Source organism: Amphiura filiformis, chromosome 7 (genome assembly GCF_039555335.1).
Source record: "Amphiura filiformis chromosome 7, Afil_fr2py, whole genome shotgun sequence".
NCBI lineage: Eukaryota > Metazoa > Echinodermata > Ophiuroidea > Amphilepidida > Amphiuridae > Amphiura > Amphiura filiformis.
In genome coordinates, this window is record NC_092634.1 from 70,566,784 (window position 1) to 70,587,016 (window position 20,233).

General features: G+C 37.9%; 1 protein-coding gene and 1 long non-coding RNA gene across 2 annotated transcripts in view; both read right to left on the minus strand.

The window, feature by feature from the left end:
* Window positions 1-734: 734 nt before the first annotated feature.
* LOC140157566 (uncharacterized) lies at window positions 735-3,360 on the minus strand. The gene is made up of 2 exons (XR_011859707.1): window positions 1,375-3,360; window positions 735-1,001 (listed from the first exon to the last, which is right to left on the minus strand). It is a non-coding gene; the product is annotated as an uncharacterized lncRNA (long non-coding RNA).
* A 3,377-nt stretch (window positions 3,361-6,737) lies between these two features.
* LOC140157567 (uncharacterized) overlaps window positions 6,738-20,233 on the minus strand; it is a 104,959-nt gene continuing 91,463 nt past the window's right edge. Inside the window, 10 exon segments of the mRNA XM_072180803.1 lie at window positions 6,738-8,732; window positions 11,083-11,353; window positions 11,969-12,136; window positions 12,756-12,796; window positions 12,799-12,918; window positions 14,577-14,736; window positions 15,046-15,321; window positions 16,330-16,507; window positions 17,955-18,077; window positions 19,050-19,128. Of these exon segments, the coding sequence (XP_072036904.1) occupies window positions 8,542-8,732; window positions 11,083-11,353; window positions 11,969-12,136; window positions 12,756-12,796; window positions 12,799-12,918; window positions 14,577-14,736; window positions 15,046-15,321; window positions 16,330-16,507; window positions 17,955-18,077; window positions 19,050-19,128 (1,607 nt within the window). The 3' untranslated portion in view covers window positions 6,738-8,541.

The following is a 20,233-nucleotide window of genomic DNA, read 5'->3' on the forward strand; positions in this document are numbered from 1 at the left end:
CCAATGGGCTATAGATGTCTGGTAAATGTTTTAAAGGTCAAATTGGGACAGGCAATTTTATTCAAATGACGGGCAACCCTCAATTTCTAGCCAAGACCCTGGCTACAATCGCACTTTTGGAAATGTTAAGGCGGGCTGTCAGGTGTGCTATTAAATTGCACTCGGTAAGAAGTGTAGGAATTGAGGTGTGCTATAAATCGCACTCGGACAGGCGATTGTGCGATCGCAATAGCGCCTTATAACCCAATCCCTGCTCCTATATAGCTACACAGGGCACCCGACACACACCCACATACATAGATTGCTATATGTTGGCAGCCCACAAAAAACAAGTTCCTAGACTGGAGTCTTTTTTTCTTTATCTTAAAAGAGAAAGAAAAAAGCCACATTTTAAACAAGTATAGTATTTTTTGCAAATTTTGACATATCATAATATACAAATATTGACTGCTATGAGGGACATAGTTTTGAGATCACCGGGGGCCTATAATATTAACCATGTTCCAAATTAAGCAGTCAATATTTGTTTTATATACCGAATGTGCGCGGATGTTGCGATTGCGTAGTTTGATTGGGACGCACATGGCCGGTCCATAGTTCATTTTGAGGGCATAGTTAATTCAATGACTGCACATTCAACCAATCAGATGACAGGAATCTAAATATGAGGTATATAAATATAAACATGGACCGATTGAATGACACTTTTCAAATAACAAAACTTATGAGCCATCTTTGGATTTAAACCAATTTAACTGAGTTTATTTCCGACATTTTTTCCATAGGCCATAATATTTCCATTTATAATACACATCAGAAGTATTAGTAGCTATCCATTATTGCTTTGATAAACAAAACTCAAACAGGCACAATTCATTCTAAAAAAATCAGCCGCCCACACCCACAATGAGCCTTTATGAGAGGAATTGACACTATGCAGGTCATATCCACCCATATGTCCTTCTTGAGGGCAACAAACCAGTTCCAACTTGATAGTAAACCTTAAAGGCTTAATGTACGATTTCCTTCAAATTTTAAATTTGTCATTATATACTCAAAATGCTGAAATAATGCTAGTAATAATTATCGGGAATGGTTTCTGTTAATTTTGAGCTGAAATAACGAGGTAAAGTGAAAGAAACACTGCTTGTTATTTTGGCCGTTTAACACGCAGTTCTATGGGAGGACATAAAGTCATAATTCTTTGAATTATGACTTTATGTCTAACTTTGCTCTGTTTACCTACAAACACAAGAAATTTGGCTGATTCCATTTAGGTGCAAGTTGTGACATGTGTAAACATTACAAATATGCCAAAAAATCAGGTTTGAAAAAAATTAACCAAATTCATATTATAAGATCGTACATTATGACTTTAAGGTTTTGAAAATCTTGTTTCCCACATGAACATGATACCCTTAATTACAAAAAAATACTCTACTATTCTAGTGTACACATTCTGTTGTTCTATTATGTTGGGGGCACACATACAATTCCATAAATAACAATAAGTTGCAAAGGCATACATGGCCAAGTAAGAATTAGTTACATAGCGAGATATTCCAGTTGATATCCATACACCCCCCATGGCAGACATGACCTTATCTCCCACACAGGGGGTGTAGATTTTAAATGAAATCGCACATTCAGGTAACTCAATTTGAACTCCCTGTGTGGGAGATTAAGGTCATGTCTTCCATAGGGTGTATATGGATTGCAACTGGAATTATAGCCCAATGCCTTATTTCAGTGCTTATCTGTTGCCATCTTTGATCAGGGTTGCCAAAAGATTTCAGCCCGAATCGCGGGTCAAATAATTGAAAAGTCGCCCAATTTTTCTCTTTATCATTGGTTTCAATGGGGCAGAAAACTACCGGAAGTCGCGGGAGCCAATGTTGAAAAGTCGCCCAAATTTTTTCTTAACCATTGGTTTCTATGGGACAGGAAATAGTCAAAAGTCGCGGGGAAAATCTTCAAAAGTCGCCCAATTGGGCTACCAAATCGCGGGTTTGGCAACCCTGAATAAGATCAGTAGGCTATTCATTCTATACCAACTTGTTCCATTTGAGTGAGAGGGGTGTTCAGGCTCATCATATGATAGATACTCTAGCTCAACCTCCCTATCATTCAAATGGAACAGGCCATAAATGAACAGGCCTATAGAAAAAGGTTACAGATACTTGCACAATTACATTGATCAGGAAATGTTTAATCTAATGAATGCCACTTGAAATAAATTCAATATACAGTACTTGTAATAATCATCTGCATGCGGATGTTGAATCCTTGATTAGATTTCATTCTTGAACTCACATGACTTGTATTTGAATGAGTAATCATACATACTGTGTTTGTTCCCTAGTGTTAGAGGTATACTATATTCATGATTTCTTGCTTGGAGCCAGAACATGAAATAGAAACTTTGCTACCAAGTCTCTACAAAAACAATCCAGTCTTACATCCTATTACACAATAATCCAATAACACACTATGTACTATTAGCTCAGTCAATTACTGAATCCAATAACACACTATGTACTATTAGCTCAGTACTCAATTACTGAAAACTTGTTCAAGCAACACCCAGTGATGCCAACGCCGCGCCTTAGGCGCACAATTGGGCTACTTGGCAATCACTTGCCGCTACTCAAAAAAGCAGGCCGCTACTTGTCTAAAATTGGGCTACTTTTGCCAGTCTCGGGCCGCGGCAGTAATTCGATGTATTTTCCTTTCAATTTAGCCGATTTATAAAGGTTTTGAGTCTTTGAAGCTTCAAATTGAAATTACAATGGGTTTTGTGACCATTTATTGATCGGTCAGTAACTTCCCAGTAAGTACCGAAGTTTTAAAGTCAAGCGCTGTTCCGCTCAATTGGGTGTTTTGCGGTCTAAATTCGGGTAAATCCGCCCAAATATCTGGTATTGGCGCTTTTTTGGAAGCTTAAAAAATTGGGCTACTTGAGAATCCTTTACCGCGGCCTGACGCTGAAAAGTTTTGGCAACACCTGAATCAATTCCCAGTAGTGCTACAGGAAGGTTGTGGGTTCAAACCCAGTGGTGCCATTGTGTTCTCTCACCATCCAGGAGTATTTAGGCCCTATAAATATTTATACTCTTAAGGGGGTACTACACCCCTGCCCAATTTTGTGCCTATTTTTTACATTTTTCTCAAAAATTATAGAGCATTGATGACAAGTAAGATATGTATATTATAGGGGCAAGGACTACAACTACTGCACTGAAAATTCAGCAACTCAAGGCAAGTAGTTATTGATTTATTGATCAAATATTGGTTTTCCTCATTTTTGACTGTAACTCCACAACTGTTGTCTGTGCTGAAATAAAATTTCCAGTGCAGTAGTTGTAGTCCTTGCCCCTATATTATACATATCTTATTTGTCACCAATGCACTTTAATTTTGAGAAAAATGCAAAAATAGGCACAAAATTGGGCAGGGGTGTAGTACCCCCTTAATATTTTCTTCCCTTACTTGTACATTTTATTGGTGGCAATGATTTTTTTCTTAGTATTTACAAACATGAATTCTACCAATCGAGTCCCAGTGATATTCGTAACAATAAGGGTTATTCCATAACAGTTCTAACTAACACTACCAGTGGATAATTTACTCCAAAATGGTAAATTCTGCTACAAATATTTCCCTCCTATTATACAGGAGAAAGATTCACCTTGATTTCTGCCCTCAGGCCAAGAAAACCCATCAGCCCAAGAAAACCCATCAGCCTGACTGCCTTCCCTTTAGCGAGCCAGGGCCGCAGGGACCATCAATGGTCCCCTCCCTCGCATTTTACTGTACATTTTGTGGCATTGGACAATACAGGGTATTTTTACATCAATACATTATATTACAGTTCATACACATGATAAACAATTTACAAAGGTCAGCTTTGAAGAAAATATATAGAAAGAATACACATATGATTTATGTATGATCACAGCATTGCAGTGCATATCCAAGGTGGTGTGTGTGATAGACAATGTTAGCTACACCTAATGGTAATACTATGAACACTGACCCAGGACCCGATAAGTACACATTATTTTCTAAGCAAGACTGACAAGTGTAGTTTAATTAGCAGTTGCCTGATTTGCATATCTATGAGAAATTATCATTAAATTGTCTACCTGCACTGGCTACGGGCTATCACCCCCAAACTATAGGATGAGGGGTGATGGGCCTATCACTATAGGATGAGGGGTGATGGGCCTATCACCCCGAAACTAGAGGATGAGGGGTGATGGGCCTATCACCCCGACACTAGAGGATGAGGGGTGATGGGCATGTATAACCAGTATCAAGGAAAAATAGTTGACTATTTCTCCTGACATAAACCATGTAGTATTTGTTTAATTACACTGAACATTGATTACGGGATGATCTATCACACAGGGAAATAGCCTTTGTCATTTGCAATTGACCAATCAAGTAGCATGATTTGCTCATGAATATTTATGAGGTGTAATAATATTATATTCTGAAGTACACTGCAGATGTAAGTATAATATATAGAACAATAATAATAATACTGTCAATTCCAAATTATAAAATACAGTATCCTCAATCTAGGATACTTTTGTTTGTAGGTAACCAAGACATGTCAATCTATTCTTTACTATCCTGAACTTTTTAAACAGAAAATGATGATTTTGCAGACAGTAACAGCCACATAACCAGGCTGAATGTCGTAGAATTCCTAAATACACATAACCTGTCGTATTCGACCATTGAGAGTGTTTCACCCATTATGGTGACAAGTAGGCGTGATACTCTACGGAGGCGGTGCCAATTACGAAGCAGAAGCAGAAGTAGAATATCCATCCTTCTGCCTCACCTTAAGAACAACATTACAATTTATTTTACATGATACACACAGGAGGAATGTGTGAGCGGTTTTGTTTTTGATTTGTTTCAATTCTGGTAATTTCTGATGATTCAGGAATCACTGCGCTTAAATTCAGCATAATAATAAGCTTTTGATGACTTCGCAATTACTGAAAATTTGTCAGTGACCTTTCCCAGTAGCCACAGAATACATTGCTACCGATATTTCAGCTGGTCACATTCAATTTATAACATGAGTAGAGGTGAACAATTCAATTGGTTTTACTGCACAGCACAAAGCAAATAAGTATTATGCCCATATCATACAAGCACCTACAGTGTGTGACTATACAAGCTTGTACAATCACTACCAGCGTTCAGTTGTCGCTAGCTACGCAGCATCAAAGTTGCCTTGAAGTCAACTAGTTACAATTTGACACTAGGCCATGCTAGTGACTTTTCAATCAGATATCTACAAAAAAACAGAACGAGGCATTATTCAAATCAATTTTATTATGTGGGAAGTCATATTTCAAAAATTTTATTCCCATAAAATGCACGCTTTCCTTTGGCATTAGATGCCACCTCAATGAATGTCATATATTAAACCCATTACCTTTTTATATTACAATTTTTCTTCAAGTTTTCTATGTTTAATGTTTGAAGTTTGTAATTAACAGGCTTACTACCAAACACATACAATACACATGTAATAATAATTACCATCTACCACAAATGTCAAATGGGCTGTAATGTATGGCGGGTCCATTGAACCCCTCAACAACAATAGAAAATAAAGTGTTTCACAACTCTTTGACTGATTTTTACTATCATGAAAACAAGCAACAGGGATATGTAATATAACAATGTACAGCTTATTTTCAGGAAAAGTTGCCTATCCAGTATTTTAACTCTTTCCATGCGGGTGTCGACTGCAGACGACAAGTTTCCAAAAAAAATAAAAAAATTCAAAAATTTCAGAATTGTAAATTTTCATGACCATATTTGGAATCAGCATGAAAAATGCATTAAAATGAGTACAAACAAGCATAGTATTGGTTCAATGGTTCTTAAGATAGCTCTTGATATTTCGACAAAATATCTCAAAACTTGGACTTTTTATGTTGAAGCTTATGGCTAGCACGCAGAGCATTAAAAAGTTAAAATGCTGACATTACAGCCCATTTGTGGTGATCGGTCACATATAGCCTTTGGGCTAACTTCACTTTAAGTGCAACACAAAATAATGAGCGAAAATAATTCCATTAAAATAACACTATATCTAGAGACTAATAAAATAATACTAACATATTTACATAATATCTTAAAAGAACCAAAACTAAAAAGTTGGAGGCTTGGATCATCTTTGCGACATTGACAGAGTCTACTTGTAAGTTGCGATATTACGACCGCATGGAGACGATTTACTGAGACTCGCAAGAAACCATACAATTTCATAACAGAATATAATACTGGCTATTTCTTGCCAATAATAACTTACTAAATTAAAGAAGCTAGCACATTGACATTGTAGCAAAGTATTCTAGCCCTGGATAAGTTTCCAGTAAATAATTATAATTTTATAAAATTGTATTTTTGCAGATCAAATTAAAGAAATCCACAACCATTTGGTATGCCCGGAATCACCCAAATTTTTAAACTGATAATAAAGTCAAATACAACTTTCTTCACAATTCTTCTGGGATTAATAGTAATATTACCGTTTGCTTGCTCATAATGAGAAAATGTAAAAGTCAATATAGTACTTTGGGTCCAAGTCTTTGCGCTAAGTGTACAACTGATAAACCTTTGTGAGTTCTCATCTGGTATACACAGGGTTGCCAAACCATGATTTGTAGCCCAATTGGGCGACTTTTGAAAAGATTTTTCCGCGACTTTTGACAATTTCCTGTCCCATAGAAACCGATGGTTAAGAAAAAATTTGGGCGACTTTTCAACATTGACTCCCGCGACTTCCGACAGTTTCATGGCCCATAGAAACCAATGGTAAAGAGAAAAAATTGGGCGACTTTTCGATTATTTGACCCGCGATTCGGGCTGAAATCTTTTGGCAACCCTGGGTATACACATCAAAGGCGGCATACATGATGGTACAAAGGCAATGGGAGTCCTATATCCAGGGCTAGATTGTAGTGACTTTCTGATTCTATTTCAGTTTTTCTGCATACCGTGTTGGTCTCTTTGTCTGGACTGTCTTTGAGACATTGAATGATAATAAAATGAATTGGATCAAAGCTTTGATATGACCATTCACTCTCATCCCTATATCCCTCCCTCTTAGCACAACTACACAGAATAAAACAATAGTACTTTTATAAAAAAAACCAACAACACCAAAACCAACATAGAGCCTAGTGCAAGTGCAGTTTGTTCCCAGCACAAGGGCCTGCAACTTTGTGTGTCCTAGGTAGACTCCCAATTGTCAATTTAATTGGATTCTAATTCAATTATCAGTTGCTCAAAAATCATTTTGACTCAATTCAAATTCAGTTTTGTTGTTCAAAATTATTTTGATTCAATTCCAAGTCAATTCATGGTTTAGTAAACCAATTTCAATTCAATTCCAATACAATGCATCAAAAATGAAACAGGGCTGAGATCAATTTCAATTCAATTTTGATGCATCAAAGAACCCCAGCCCTAGTTCAGTCTCCAATCCATGGCTTACTTATCTAATCTTACACCTACCCAATACGTTGTAGCTGTTTCTATGGAATATACATAAAAATATAGAAGTTCAATCTCATTCAGTTTATGCCAATTGTATTTGACTAACTACATAATATCATATCAAATGTTACATACACATTGTAAGTAAGTTTGGACACACAGATATATAATTTTTTTGCAATGAAAACCTTCACTTGTGAAGTTAGTAATTACAGATCACTGGGTGACTGACAGACAAGGCTCATTTTTATTTACAAGATTTAACGTACATGAAAAGGTGGGATGTGTTTGCTGGTTTCGTATATGTACATATATAGGCAAGGTTGTAATGCATATGATTGAAAAGACCATAAATGACAATTCAATAATAAACATCTCTTTTAAATTAATTTTAATTCTTATTCTTTGCCAAAAATTATGAAATGATATATTAAGTAACTGTCACTCTACTGGGAATTTCAATTGAATGTACACAGCTTTCAGCAGCTGTATTTGACCCAATATATTATTTAAAATACTTACCAATCACAAATGACTTGGCATGGTCGGATTTACTTCCATGTCACGCACACGTGAGCATTCATCACACTGTGTACACACTGTTGTGCAGCTGTGTTCATTCAATTGAAATTTCCAGTATAGTGTCATGAAGGTTTTCTGATCATTTTAAGCCTAAATAATAAGGTAAAATGAAAGACACCCACTTACTATATCTTGCTCTGTTGTCCTACAAACACAAGAAATTTGGTGATTTCAAATTAAATGTAAGTTGGGAGATGTGTTAACATAATATGCCAAACAATCAGACTGGGGAAAATCAACCAAATTCATTTAAAAAGATTGTTCATTATGGCTTTAAACATGAAAAGATGTGTGGTCAATTAACTTGGGCACAAAGTTTTCATTGTTTGTTGAAAAACACATGTTTTACTTTTATTCCAATTTAAAAGAACAATGGAGTTTTCAATAAAACCTTGTGTCTCAGTTAAACACATATTAGTCCGTCATTTAGGCAAGGGTCCCAACGACTGGCTTGAACAGGTTATCCTTGGGATTTGCGACTTTACTGCCAGGGGTGAACACCACACCCCCTGGTCCTGCTAAGAATGTACGACCCATCAGGAACATATCAATCTCCCGGGCAGCTTGACGACCTTCATTAATGGCGTGTACGATTAACGACTGACCACGACGGCAATCTGGAATAACAGATAGGATGGGGAAAAATGAGTAAGTCATTTATCAATAGGAAATAAATGAGTAAGTCATTTAAGGGCTGGGGTATGAACGTTTGGACAGTATTTATTGTGGGACATTAGAGCACATCAGACATATCGAATTGCATTCTGAATACTAAGAATGTCCTTCTGATATCAAATAATTTTGAATTTTTGAAATTGAAATGTAATACACATTTTATGGCAAATCATTAAAATTGATATTTTTGATATTTAACAGTACTAAAGTAAACTTCATAAATCTGATGATTTATACTTAAAGTGTATGTAGGTGGGATGAAAAGCCGACGATCAATTGAAAATTTTGACCTTTCGTATTGAAGATATGGATTTTTTCCCAAAACACCAAAATTTTCAATTGATCGTCGGCTTTTCCTCCCAGCTACATACACTTTAAGAATATATCATTAGATTTATAAAATTTACTTCGAGGACTGTTATATATCAAAAATTTGAAAAATATCAAATTTTAATAATTTGTCATAAAATTTGTATTACATCGTAATTTCAAAAATGAAAATTATTTGATATCAGAAAGACATGCTTCAGTATTCAGAATGCAATCGACACGCCTGAGGTGCTCTCATGTCCCACAAAAAATACTGTCGAAAATAATAAACGCTCATTCCAGATCCCTTAACTCAATAGGAAATAAATGAGTAAGTCATTTATCAATAAGGCTTCTTTTATTACAAAGCAACTAAAGGATTAGGATTTAGCTATCTTTCATTTGGAAAACAGGATATTTGATATTTTTTTAATCAAAAGTAGTTACTGCTGATGTGTTAATGTACATGACTTCTCTGTTTTACTCTGCAGAGGGGGTTATTATACAAATATTTACTGCTAATGAGGGATCTGGTGGGATCTATTGCTCCCCAAGGTGAACTGGAGACCGTGCGCCTACTATTTTCTCGAGGCTGTCATTTAGAGCAGTAAATATTTATTTTATATCCTTCATTAATATATTCTTTGTTAATTGCTTGGTTAAAATATTAGAAACGCAAGGCCTTTATCATAGGCCTAGGCATAAATGTAGGCTAGGCCTAGTCAAGGCTAGGCTGGCCTTGCTTTGTTTTGGTTGAATGCACATAGACCTAAAAGCACAAAGCACGCACACAGTTGAGTGGCTAAAGCTTAACATGAAAATGTTGTGACCTCTACAATAGCGCAGTGAAACAAGTAACCATGTTCTCTGTTATTTCACCATCAATATTAAGATACTGATCTTGACTTTACTCAGATTAGGCCTAAAAAAAAAAAAATTGTTGTGTTGCCCTCAACCGCCCGGTCCTAAATCCTGAAAAATCAGGGTCGGCATTTTTTTTTTTTTTTTTTTTTTTGAATGATGATTTTTACAGATTTGTTCAAAAAATCTATGTTTTTCACTTAAAATTAATATTTTATTGAAAGACTAGTCTTTAATTGATGTCTAACAGGTATCCAGAAGTCAGAATTGACAAATATCCCCGAGTTGAAGAAGCATTATTTAATATTTGAGGAGATTTTTAAGAACTGAAGGTTTGAAAAAAAAAAAAAAAAAAAAAAAATCCGACCGTCCGCCCCAACTTTCCCATTTTCTCACTTGAGGGCAACACTACAATATTTTTTTTTTGGCCTTATGCCATGAAACCGTCATATTTTCGCTACACTTCTGTGCTGCTTGTGGTGCTTCGCAAGACAACATCACATTAATACCCGGAACCGGTACTGATATCCTGTTTATGTGGCGAATTGCACTGACCAATAGGAACTGCGACCCGGCTATGAGGTCATACGCGCTCAGAGGGAGATAGTAAAACTATTTCCCGGAGAGATAGTACTTTGAATAGTACCCCATTCCCTCATCAATCGGCTTTTTAACTGCTTTGCAAAATAGCAAAACTATTTTTGGTCACATGATACTCGTTTAACAATTAATGAACAAGAATATATTAATGAAGGATATAAAATTATTTTAAGCAAAACTATTATCATATGTAATGCTATCAAGCAAATTCAGTCGGAACTCGCAAATATTGATTTTGAGATATAGCCAAACATAGGAAATATTTCCTGTTGTTTTGGAAACCCTTTAATTGCTCATATCTTTGGAACTGGTTGTTCAATTTCAAGGGTTTTCTGCAAAATCCAGCTTTGTAAATGCTTTTTACTATTCTATAAGAAACTGAAAATTTAATATTTCCGTGTTCCAACTGATTTTGCTTGATTGCATCACATATGTACGTTATAATTTTTGGTTGAGGTTGGGTTAATAATAGCAAAAAAGGGGAATTGGAAGTTAAAATGGTTTGAGACAGATTTGGCATACCTCCTGCAGCAAATACCCTATCCACAGACGTCTTATATTTGCCAAGTGGAGTCTCCACATTAGAGCGTGGATCTTGCTGGAGACCCATCTCATCAATGAGCTTGTACTCAGGACCCAGGAATCCCATGGCTAGCAGCACTAGGTCAGCTTTGTAAGTCTTCTCTGTCCCTGGGATCTTCTCCATAGTGAAGCGTCCACTGTCGTCTTTGCTCCATTTGACGTGGACAGTGCGGATTCCGCAGATGTTGCCGTTGCCGTCATCCAGAAATTCCTAATAGGGTACAAAGAAAGATAAACGTATTCAATGCAATGTTTACATGTTAATAAACATTTACTCAAGAGGACTGACTGCAGGGTGCCCAACCATCGTCTCTTTGCAATAAGAGTTTACGCTAAAGACCGTAAAAATGTGCGGTATGTGCTTAGCAGTTTCATACTCTCCAAACATATACACCCACCACCAACCTTGCACACATACTACACCCAACAACCACATATATACCAATGTACCACACCCACCTACTAAAACCCAGAGACGCATTACTGAATACTACACACTCCACATAAAAGCCGCAATCAATCAAATCGTCACCACCCCCATCTCAAAAGCACTACACAATTTACACACTGCACACGCCAAAGTGTGCAAGTCACAGTGGCGTAGCGTCATAGGGGCACAAGCCCCCCTAATCGATCTGAAATTTAAAAAAATCCCATAGGAAAATTGCCGAAAAATGGCTTGTGCCCCCCAATCAGATCCGGTGCCCCTCAATCATGGTCGGTGCCCCCCAATGTGATGACCCATGTTACGCCACTGGCAAGTCATATACTACACAATTAACTAACTAAAAAAATATATTCTGGTATTCCAGAGCTGTTCACCTACCTCGCTAAGAATGTCAAATATCCTGGGATCTTGGCCATGTTTGACCTTGACCTCTTCATGTCCGTAGTCTACCCTGAGTATACGAGGCCATGTTGGCCATGGGTTACCGTTGCCCCTGGTGGGTGGTGGCTCTGAGAGGATCTCAAAGGAGGTGATAGAATTGGCTTCCTGAAACAGTACAAAGAATATTATAGGTTACAATTGTGAGTGTTACAAGACCATGTTGGCCTGGGAATAGCAGTCAAGTTAGCTCAATACATAAGGCGTTTGACTATGGTGCAAGAAGTTGCGATTCGAACCCAGGCACTAGGCTGGCAGTGGTTTATTATGCTCTTGTGGAAAAAATTAGTTAGCTTGAAATTCCCCTGGACAAGGATCTTACTGCTTGTAACGTGTACAAAACTTGGGGAGCTGATCCTGGCTGTGAAGGTCAATTGTGGAATGTCTAGGGTGTGCGCTTCTTAGCTGCAAGTCCCTGTGTTGTTGTTAAATGGTTTATGGAATGATATGGGGCTGCTGAGGCTTGTGGATCAATGTCTAGGCATAGCGCCTGTGTGAAGCGCACTATAAATCACTGCGTTTGTTTTTAAAGCTTAAACCAAAAATGAATACTGCTTAGCCATGTGCCACATTGGACAACTTGAATTTTGTAAATTATATTTTGGGTATCTCTTCTTGCAAACAATGTATCACCCTTCTCTAACAAGACATCTATATGAGATCCTATATATGCAGGGTCTTGTGCCTTATAATAACTAATTAGCTTCATGTGCAACAATGTACTCACCATTCTGAGTGAGGTACCGATACAATCACATCCGGTATCCCTCCTCCAATGACCACTACATCTTTGCCTTTGGCATCGATGTAGCTGTTATCATTCCCCATCTGAGTCTTCTGCCATTTCTCCAGGAAATCCACTGCAAAATGCACGCCTTCTAGGTTTCGCCCTGAAATATGACAAAATTATACAAATTGAGAAAATGACAGCCAGCGCACATACAGGTTGGAATAAACCCCAGTGCATCTGGCGCAATTCAAACTTACGCTCTATGTAATACTAACACAACGCTCTATTGAGCAACAGAGGCGTGGTGGAGAAGAGTGGAAGATTTAGGTAGTAGGTTTGAATGATGTTCGTCACATTCCTGGTGGAAAGTATCAGAAATGCATATTTATAACAAATACACAAAGTCGCTATTAAAAATCTGTTCATTCGGCTTTTCATCCCACCTGCATACACTTTAAGTATAAATCATCAGATTTATCAAGTTTACTTCGAGTACTGTTAAATATCAAAAATACAAATTTTTAATCATTTGCCATAAAATGTGTATTACAAGTAGCCCCTTCCCTCTGTCTGAAACATTTTGTTTTAAAATTGCACAATTTTGGTTCAAAAATTCCTCAAATTATCTCCAGAAATCCCTTTAAAATTCACACTCCCTGCATAGAGGTTAAAGTCATGTATCCAATAAGATGTATGTGTTTTGACTGGAATAGCCTATTACCTTTGATTCCCAGTTGACTACCCTTGATTTAGATTTCCTACTTGAACCCATACTACCCCACCACCTGCCAATCTTCTAGTTAACCCCTTACCTGGAACAGGCAAGTCCCTTGGTCGTGTAGACCCTGTGCAAAGCAGCACCGCATCATTATCTTTCAGCAGTTGACTACCCTTGATTTAGATTTCCCTTAACCCATACTAGCCCACCACCTGCCAATCTTCTAGCTAACCCCTTACCTGGAACAGGCAAGTCCCTTTCGTGTAGACCCTGTGCAAAGCAGCACCGCATCATTATCTTTCAGCAGTTGACTACCCTTGATTTAGATTTCCCTTAACCCATACTAGCCCACCACCTGCCAATCTTCTAGCTAACCCCTTACCTGGAACAGGCAAGTCCCTTGGTCGTAGACCCTGTGCAAAGCAGCACCGCATCATTATCTTTCAGCAGTTGACTACCCTTGATTTAGATTTCCTTAACCCATACTAGCCCACCACCTGCCAATCTTCTAGCTAACCCCTTACCTGGAACAGGCAAGTCCCTTGGTCGTAGACCCTGTGCAAAGCAGCACCGCATCATTATCTTTCAGCAGTTGACTACCCTTGATTTAGATTTCCCTTAACCCATACTAGCCCATCACCTGCCAATCTTCTAGCTAACCCCTTACCTGGAACAGGCAAGTCCCTTGGTCGTGTAGACCCTGTGCAAAGCAGCACCGCATCATTATCTTTCAGCAGTTGACTACCCTTGATTTAGATTTCCCTTAACCCATACTAGCCCACCACCTGCCAATCTTCTAGCTAACCCCTTACCTGGAACAGGCAAGTCCCTTGGTCGTGTAGACCCTGTGCAAAGCAGCACCGCATCATTATCTTTCAGCAGTTGACTACCCTTGATTTAGATTTCCCTTAACCCATACTAGCCCACCACCTGCCAATCTTCTAGCTAACCCCTTACCTGGAACAGGCAAGTCCCTTGGTCGTAGACCCTGTGCAAAGCAGCACCGCATCATTATCTTTCAGCAGTTGACTACCCTTGATTTAGATTTCCCTTAACCCATACTAGCCCACCACCTGCCAATCTTCTAGCTAACCCCTTACCTGGAACAGGCAAGTCCCTTGGTCGTGTCGATCCTGTGCAAAGCAGCACCGCATCATTATCTTTCAGCAGTTGGCTACCCTTTATTTGGTTCCCGACATCTACCCCTGTCAAAAACTTGATGCCTTCATCAGCTAAGAGTTTCACTCGACGCTGCACAACCTAATACATTAGGATGAAAATGTATAAACATTGCTAAAAATGGTAACAGAAAGTCTGCTTGAAATAAAATATTCTCTTGTAAAGCAAAAAAACAATGTTTTTTCCCCTTTGAAAAGTGAAAAAAATTCTAACCGCTACAGGAAACAAACTTTTTTTTTGCCTAATCTAGCGACCATGGATTTCACATATCTAAATTAGGAAAAAATCTATATCCAATGGTGCTACCTTAATTTGCCACAATAATAAAACTGGAAATGGCAATCAAATGCACAGCAAATTATATTTATTTGTGTATTTGGGATTACTTACCGCCTTGCTGAGCTTCATTGTTGGTATACCATACATGAGCAAACCACCAACCCTATCGTTCCTCTCATACACAGTCACATGATGGCCTGCTTTGTTCAACTGCTGTGCAGCAGCCAGACCCGATGGACCACTTCCAATGATGGCGACACGTTTATTTGTTCGTTGTGCGGGAGGCTCTGGTACTATCCATCCTTGCTCAAAGGCCCTGTCTATGATGGTGTTTTCTATGGCTTTGATGGTTACTGCTGGTGATGTGATGCCAAGAACACAAGCACCCTGGGAGGGAGGTAAACAAATGCTCATTGTTAGACATTTCACATATGGAGTCCAAGAGATTAGTAGAGTCAAATAAAGAATGTGTAATGCTATGGTAAATCCACCATATTGATTTATTACACATGGAGATGAAAATAGTGCAGCTCTGAAACCAAACAATAATTTTCACCTTTTCTACGAGTTTGTGAATGTAGCACTTAGTGCGTGCTATAGACCACTTGACATGTGACGTCATTACCCGGCAGTATGCGCACGCATTATGGTACTTTCCATTGTTCTTTGCCCTGCAGTGTGCGTGCGCATCGTAGTCTGCTCAGGGCATGTGTATTTTAAATCTCCCACCACATTTCATATAGTACAAGAAAGCCATTGAACAGTGAAGCGGTTCGTTCGGGCATATCGACAGACCAATCCCTCGCCTTTGTTGATAAACAATAATGTAAAGTGGTCTATAGGCACAATGCTTTACATGCAACCGGAAGCACAATCTGTAAATCAAAGTTTGCCAGGCACTATTTGCCAAACATTCGGCATGCTATCTACACTACAACATTCCTATTTCTGCCACCCCAAAGGTACACTGCTACCCAGCTACTTCATTGGTGTTTCACATCAGAATCACGTGCACAGTACTCTGGTACTGGATTGGTACTGCACTGGTAGAGTAACCATGTAGTAGCTTGGCAGCAGTGTACCTCTGTGGTAGTCAGTAATAGGAATCTGGTGGTGTAGGTATGGTTTATAATTGTTTAGAGTTTGTCAGTCTGTGAAAATCACAACAACATCGGGCTATTCCAGTTGAAATCCCTATACCCTCTATGGATGGACATAACCTGAATCTCTCACAAAGGGCGCAGATATCAAATGGAGAGACCCATTCAGGTAACTCCATTTGAAATTCACACTCCCTTTGTGGGAGACTTAAGTCAAGTCTTCCATAGGGGTGTATGGATTTCAATTGGAATAGTCATCAGTCTTGGTTAATTCTACACTGCCAATTCATCTTACCTCACATGGTGCAGGGCATGCTCTACCAGTGAATTCTGGGAAGTTGTTGGTGACAAGCAGCCTCTGGAGGGCGTCCCTCCATAACCCTTTGAAGACGAGGTCATTCCATGATGGGATGATGTTCCCTAGTGGACACCCTGTATGGCCTTGACAGAATGGTGTACCACAATCCATGCACCTGTATGTAGGCAAAATAGTAGTCGGTAAATATCATTGCTTAATTTTGTGCGTGTACTTTTTTACACCTTGCTGATTTGAACTAACTGCTAGCATTTAAAGCCTTTAATGTACAATCTTTTTTCAGAATTTACCTTTATTTTTTTCAAACCCGATTTTTTGGCATATTTGTAATACTTACACATGTTCTAACTTAAATCTATGAGCAAACTGTCAAATTCGCCCTATTTGTAGTAAAACTGGATGATTTTCTGTTGGTCTGACATAAAATCATAATTTTTTAGATTATGATTTTATGTCGGCTACGATCGCAAACCGTATACAAAACTAGTTCGGTTACACTCCCTCCACATGTGGAGGAGCGTAACCAAACTGGCCGCGTAGGAGACTAACTCTGAGGTTATTATGATGTTGTTTCTTTGCAAATTCCCAATGTTTTTCTTGTCCAAATGTATTGGGAACTTTCATAATGATTGCATATTATCATTTTGGAAGAAAAAAAGAAAAATCTAAAAATTTAAAAAGATCGTACATTAAGGCTTTAACTTCAGACAATTTTGAGTTGTTTTATGTCGACATATCAGAATGCATTAGTTTTTTTTGCGGTAGCTTGTTTTTAAACACTTAAACGTGCCCAACTCTGTGAAAATTTCCACTTTTATAGTAGTTAGAGGGTAGGCGTGCATGATAGGAAAAATGTCTGCATTGACATCACTGCCACATCAGGGTAGAAAACGCTTTACATGACAGTAAGGCCGGCCATTAAACAGTGAAGACATTCATATTAAGGCTGGCATTTTCGGGCGGGCTAGCGGGTACCCGCCCGAGATTACATTACCCAGGCAGGAAATACCCTGCCCGGGTACCAAATTCAAAAAAAAAAAAAAAAAAAAAAAAAAAAGAAGCATTTAGGTCTAGGTCCAGGGACACTACAAAACCGACAAAATTAAAAAATTAAAAAACAAATTTTTGTTGTTGCAATTTCGGGTACCCGGTTACCCGCCCGAAAAATGCGCCGGGTACCCGGGTACAAAATTACCCGAAAATGCCAGGCCTACTTCATATGCAGTTACCTCAACCATGTTAATTTTAGTATTAGTATGTCTGATACTGTGCCCTAATCAGTGTTCGAAATAAGCACTTATCCTCTTGTCCAAAAATCACTGGGGACAACCACATTGAGCTATGTACTTATCCCCTGGACAACCACTATATTTTACCTCCAAAAGTATGACACATTTTGGGGACAACCAAAATGTATTGAGGACAAGCAGAATTTATGCTTTAGTTATCCTCGGGATAACCTCCATATTTTCCTTATTTCGGACACTGGCCCTAATCAGAGATGCACAAGTGAACATGTCTTCCTCGTTTCATGTTTCAACTACAATCTGGGTGGTAATTATTTAATGTTAGCATATCTGCTTGTACTGGTATCCATGACCCACCTTGCAGCTTGAGTCCGTAGATTACGTCTGACAGCTTTATGATCATAGATTTCATTCCAGTCATTCTGTCGGACCTTGGCACTGCGATATGGTTTCTTGTAACGTTTGTACAAGGCAAAGCCTCTGCAATAAAGAAGATATAATGCCAAGTTTGAATATAAAGAAGAGATAAGTCATAATATACTTGACTTATTAATGTGAACATTGATGAAATTATACCAACAGTGACATATTTGGAAATAAATATATAACCATCATATTAAAATACAGCATTTGTCTTTGTAATTTTCACAATTCTAAAGTATGCAAGGCCTCTATCCCTTGTGAGTGAGTATGGCCAAATGGTTAGGGTATCAGGTCCTGGGTTCAATTCCAAGTAGTTCAATTGCCAAACTTAATTGGCAACATCTGTAGATTAAACTCAGACTTCCCCTCTCCCAATGGTTCATTTATAATAGGTAAATAAACCATTAAAGTACTCCGACCTTTGGAAGGGACATCTGTCGGTCGTGTGTATAGAATCATACCTCAGTCAGTTATAAAAAGAGCAGAGTATTTTCCCAGACTGTTCCAATACGTCCCAGTGCTGCTTCACATCACAGTGCAGACAAGAAATGCTCTGAATGGCTGCTGCTTGCAGCAAGTGATTTGGGCCGCTTTTCACAAAGTCTTGCAATCAATCTTACAATTGATTTACCACACATAAACCCCTATTAAATCAATCACAAGTCTTTGTAAACCAGGACCCTAATTCTGATGTTCACCATAAGGCCTAAAAATAAATTGTTTGATAGGCGTAACCCGGCCGACCCTAACTTTTTATTTTATTTTTAAGTTATGTTAAGTTGCCCTCAAGTAGGTAAAATGGGAAGGTTGGGTCGGTCGGTCAATTATTTTTTTAAACCTTCAGTTTTTAAAAATCCGCACAAATATTAAATTATGCTTTTTCCAGGCATTTGTAAATTCTGACTACTGGATACTTTTAGATAATCAATTTAAGAATATTGGGTCGGTCACTGAGGGCAACATTAAAAAAAAATTGGCCTTAGCAGGGGCACACATATAAATAAATCAATTAAAAAAAATCCTGCTTACTTTGTCTTATCCAGGATCTTTTCTGCATGTTTCTTCTGTCTCTCCCCATCTGGTATAACTTCCTCTATATCCGCTACACCTGAAATGAATACAATCATAGAAATTGAAACTTAACTGGATATAAATAAACAAGCTACACATCATTGTGATTTTCAATTTTAATGCTTCCGCTGCCACTGTGGAGGAGACTACACTATCCATTGCACTTCTTCTTCATAAAGATCAAGAACATGTGTAGAAAATTAAGAAAAAGAAATGAGGTTGACGATAACACTGAAAGGCCAAGACTATATCGTAAATTATCTTTTATATCTTGCTAGTTATTACTTTTGTAAAGCTTTCTAATCAATAACTTTCTTGTGACAATTGTCTGTACTTATTAATCAGCTTAGAAAAAAACATGCTCTTAGCAGCAAACACCATTTTACTGATCACATAATTGAGAAAATGTTGCAAGTTCTGGTTTTGTGGTTGCAGGTCATTCTATAATACACAAAAAATCATATCAAAAACATGCATACAATATGTGACGTGTCATGTCAAAAGGAGACACTTTTGGGCAGGTTATAAATTTTGAGGTTTTTACATATCTTAAATATAGAGATATTTTGCTCCACAACACCGTTTTCCCCAATGAAATCGGACATTCCTAAGCGAAGATATTGAGTTCGTAAGTTATGGTATTATAGAATTGGAAATTGAGATATCTGCCTTTAAAAAATATTTTTGACAATGTTGAGAGTAGGAATTACCTTGAAAAATGTCTCAAAAAATACAAGATGCAAGGTATATTCTGGTCTGAAACTATCAGACAATATTCTAAACATTAATAACATCACAAATTCGCCCAAATTGTGAAAAAATCGCCCCATGCAGATTTTTGGCTATTTCTCCATTTACGATTCTGCCCAAAAGTGTCTCCTTTTGACATGACACGTCACATATGTTCAACTATTGTCTCTTTTTTTGACTCCACTGTTTTATAGAAAGAAAAGAAGTAAATTAACTCATGAGCAATTTCATTTTTTTATACTACAAACAACTTCACTGCGTGATATATAGGCATGTTTTCATGGGCCCAGCCAGAGAAAGACCCTTGGCTAAGTGTCGGTGGCATAGTGCTTGGCATATGAGGGGTCTCTGGTTCGAATCCCACCCAGAGCAAACAACTTCTATATATGTTC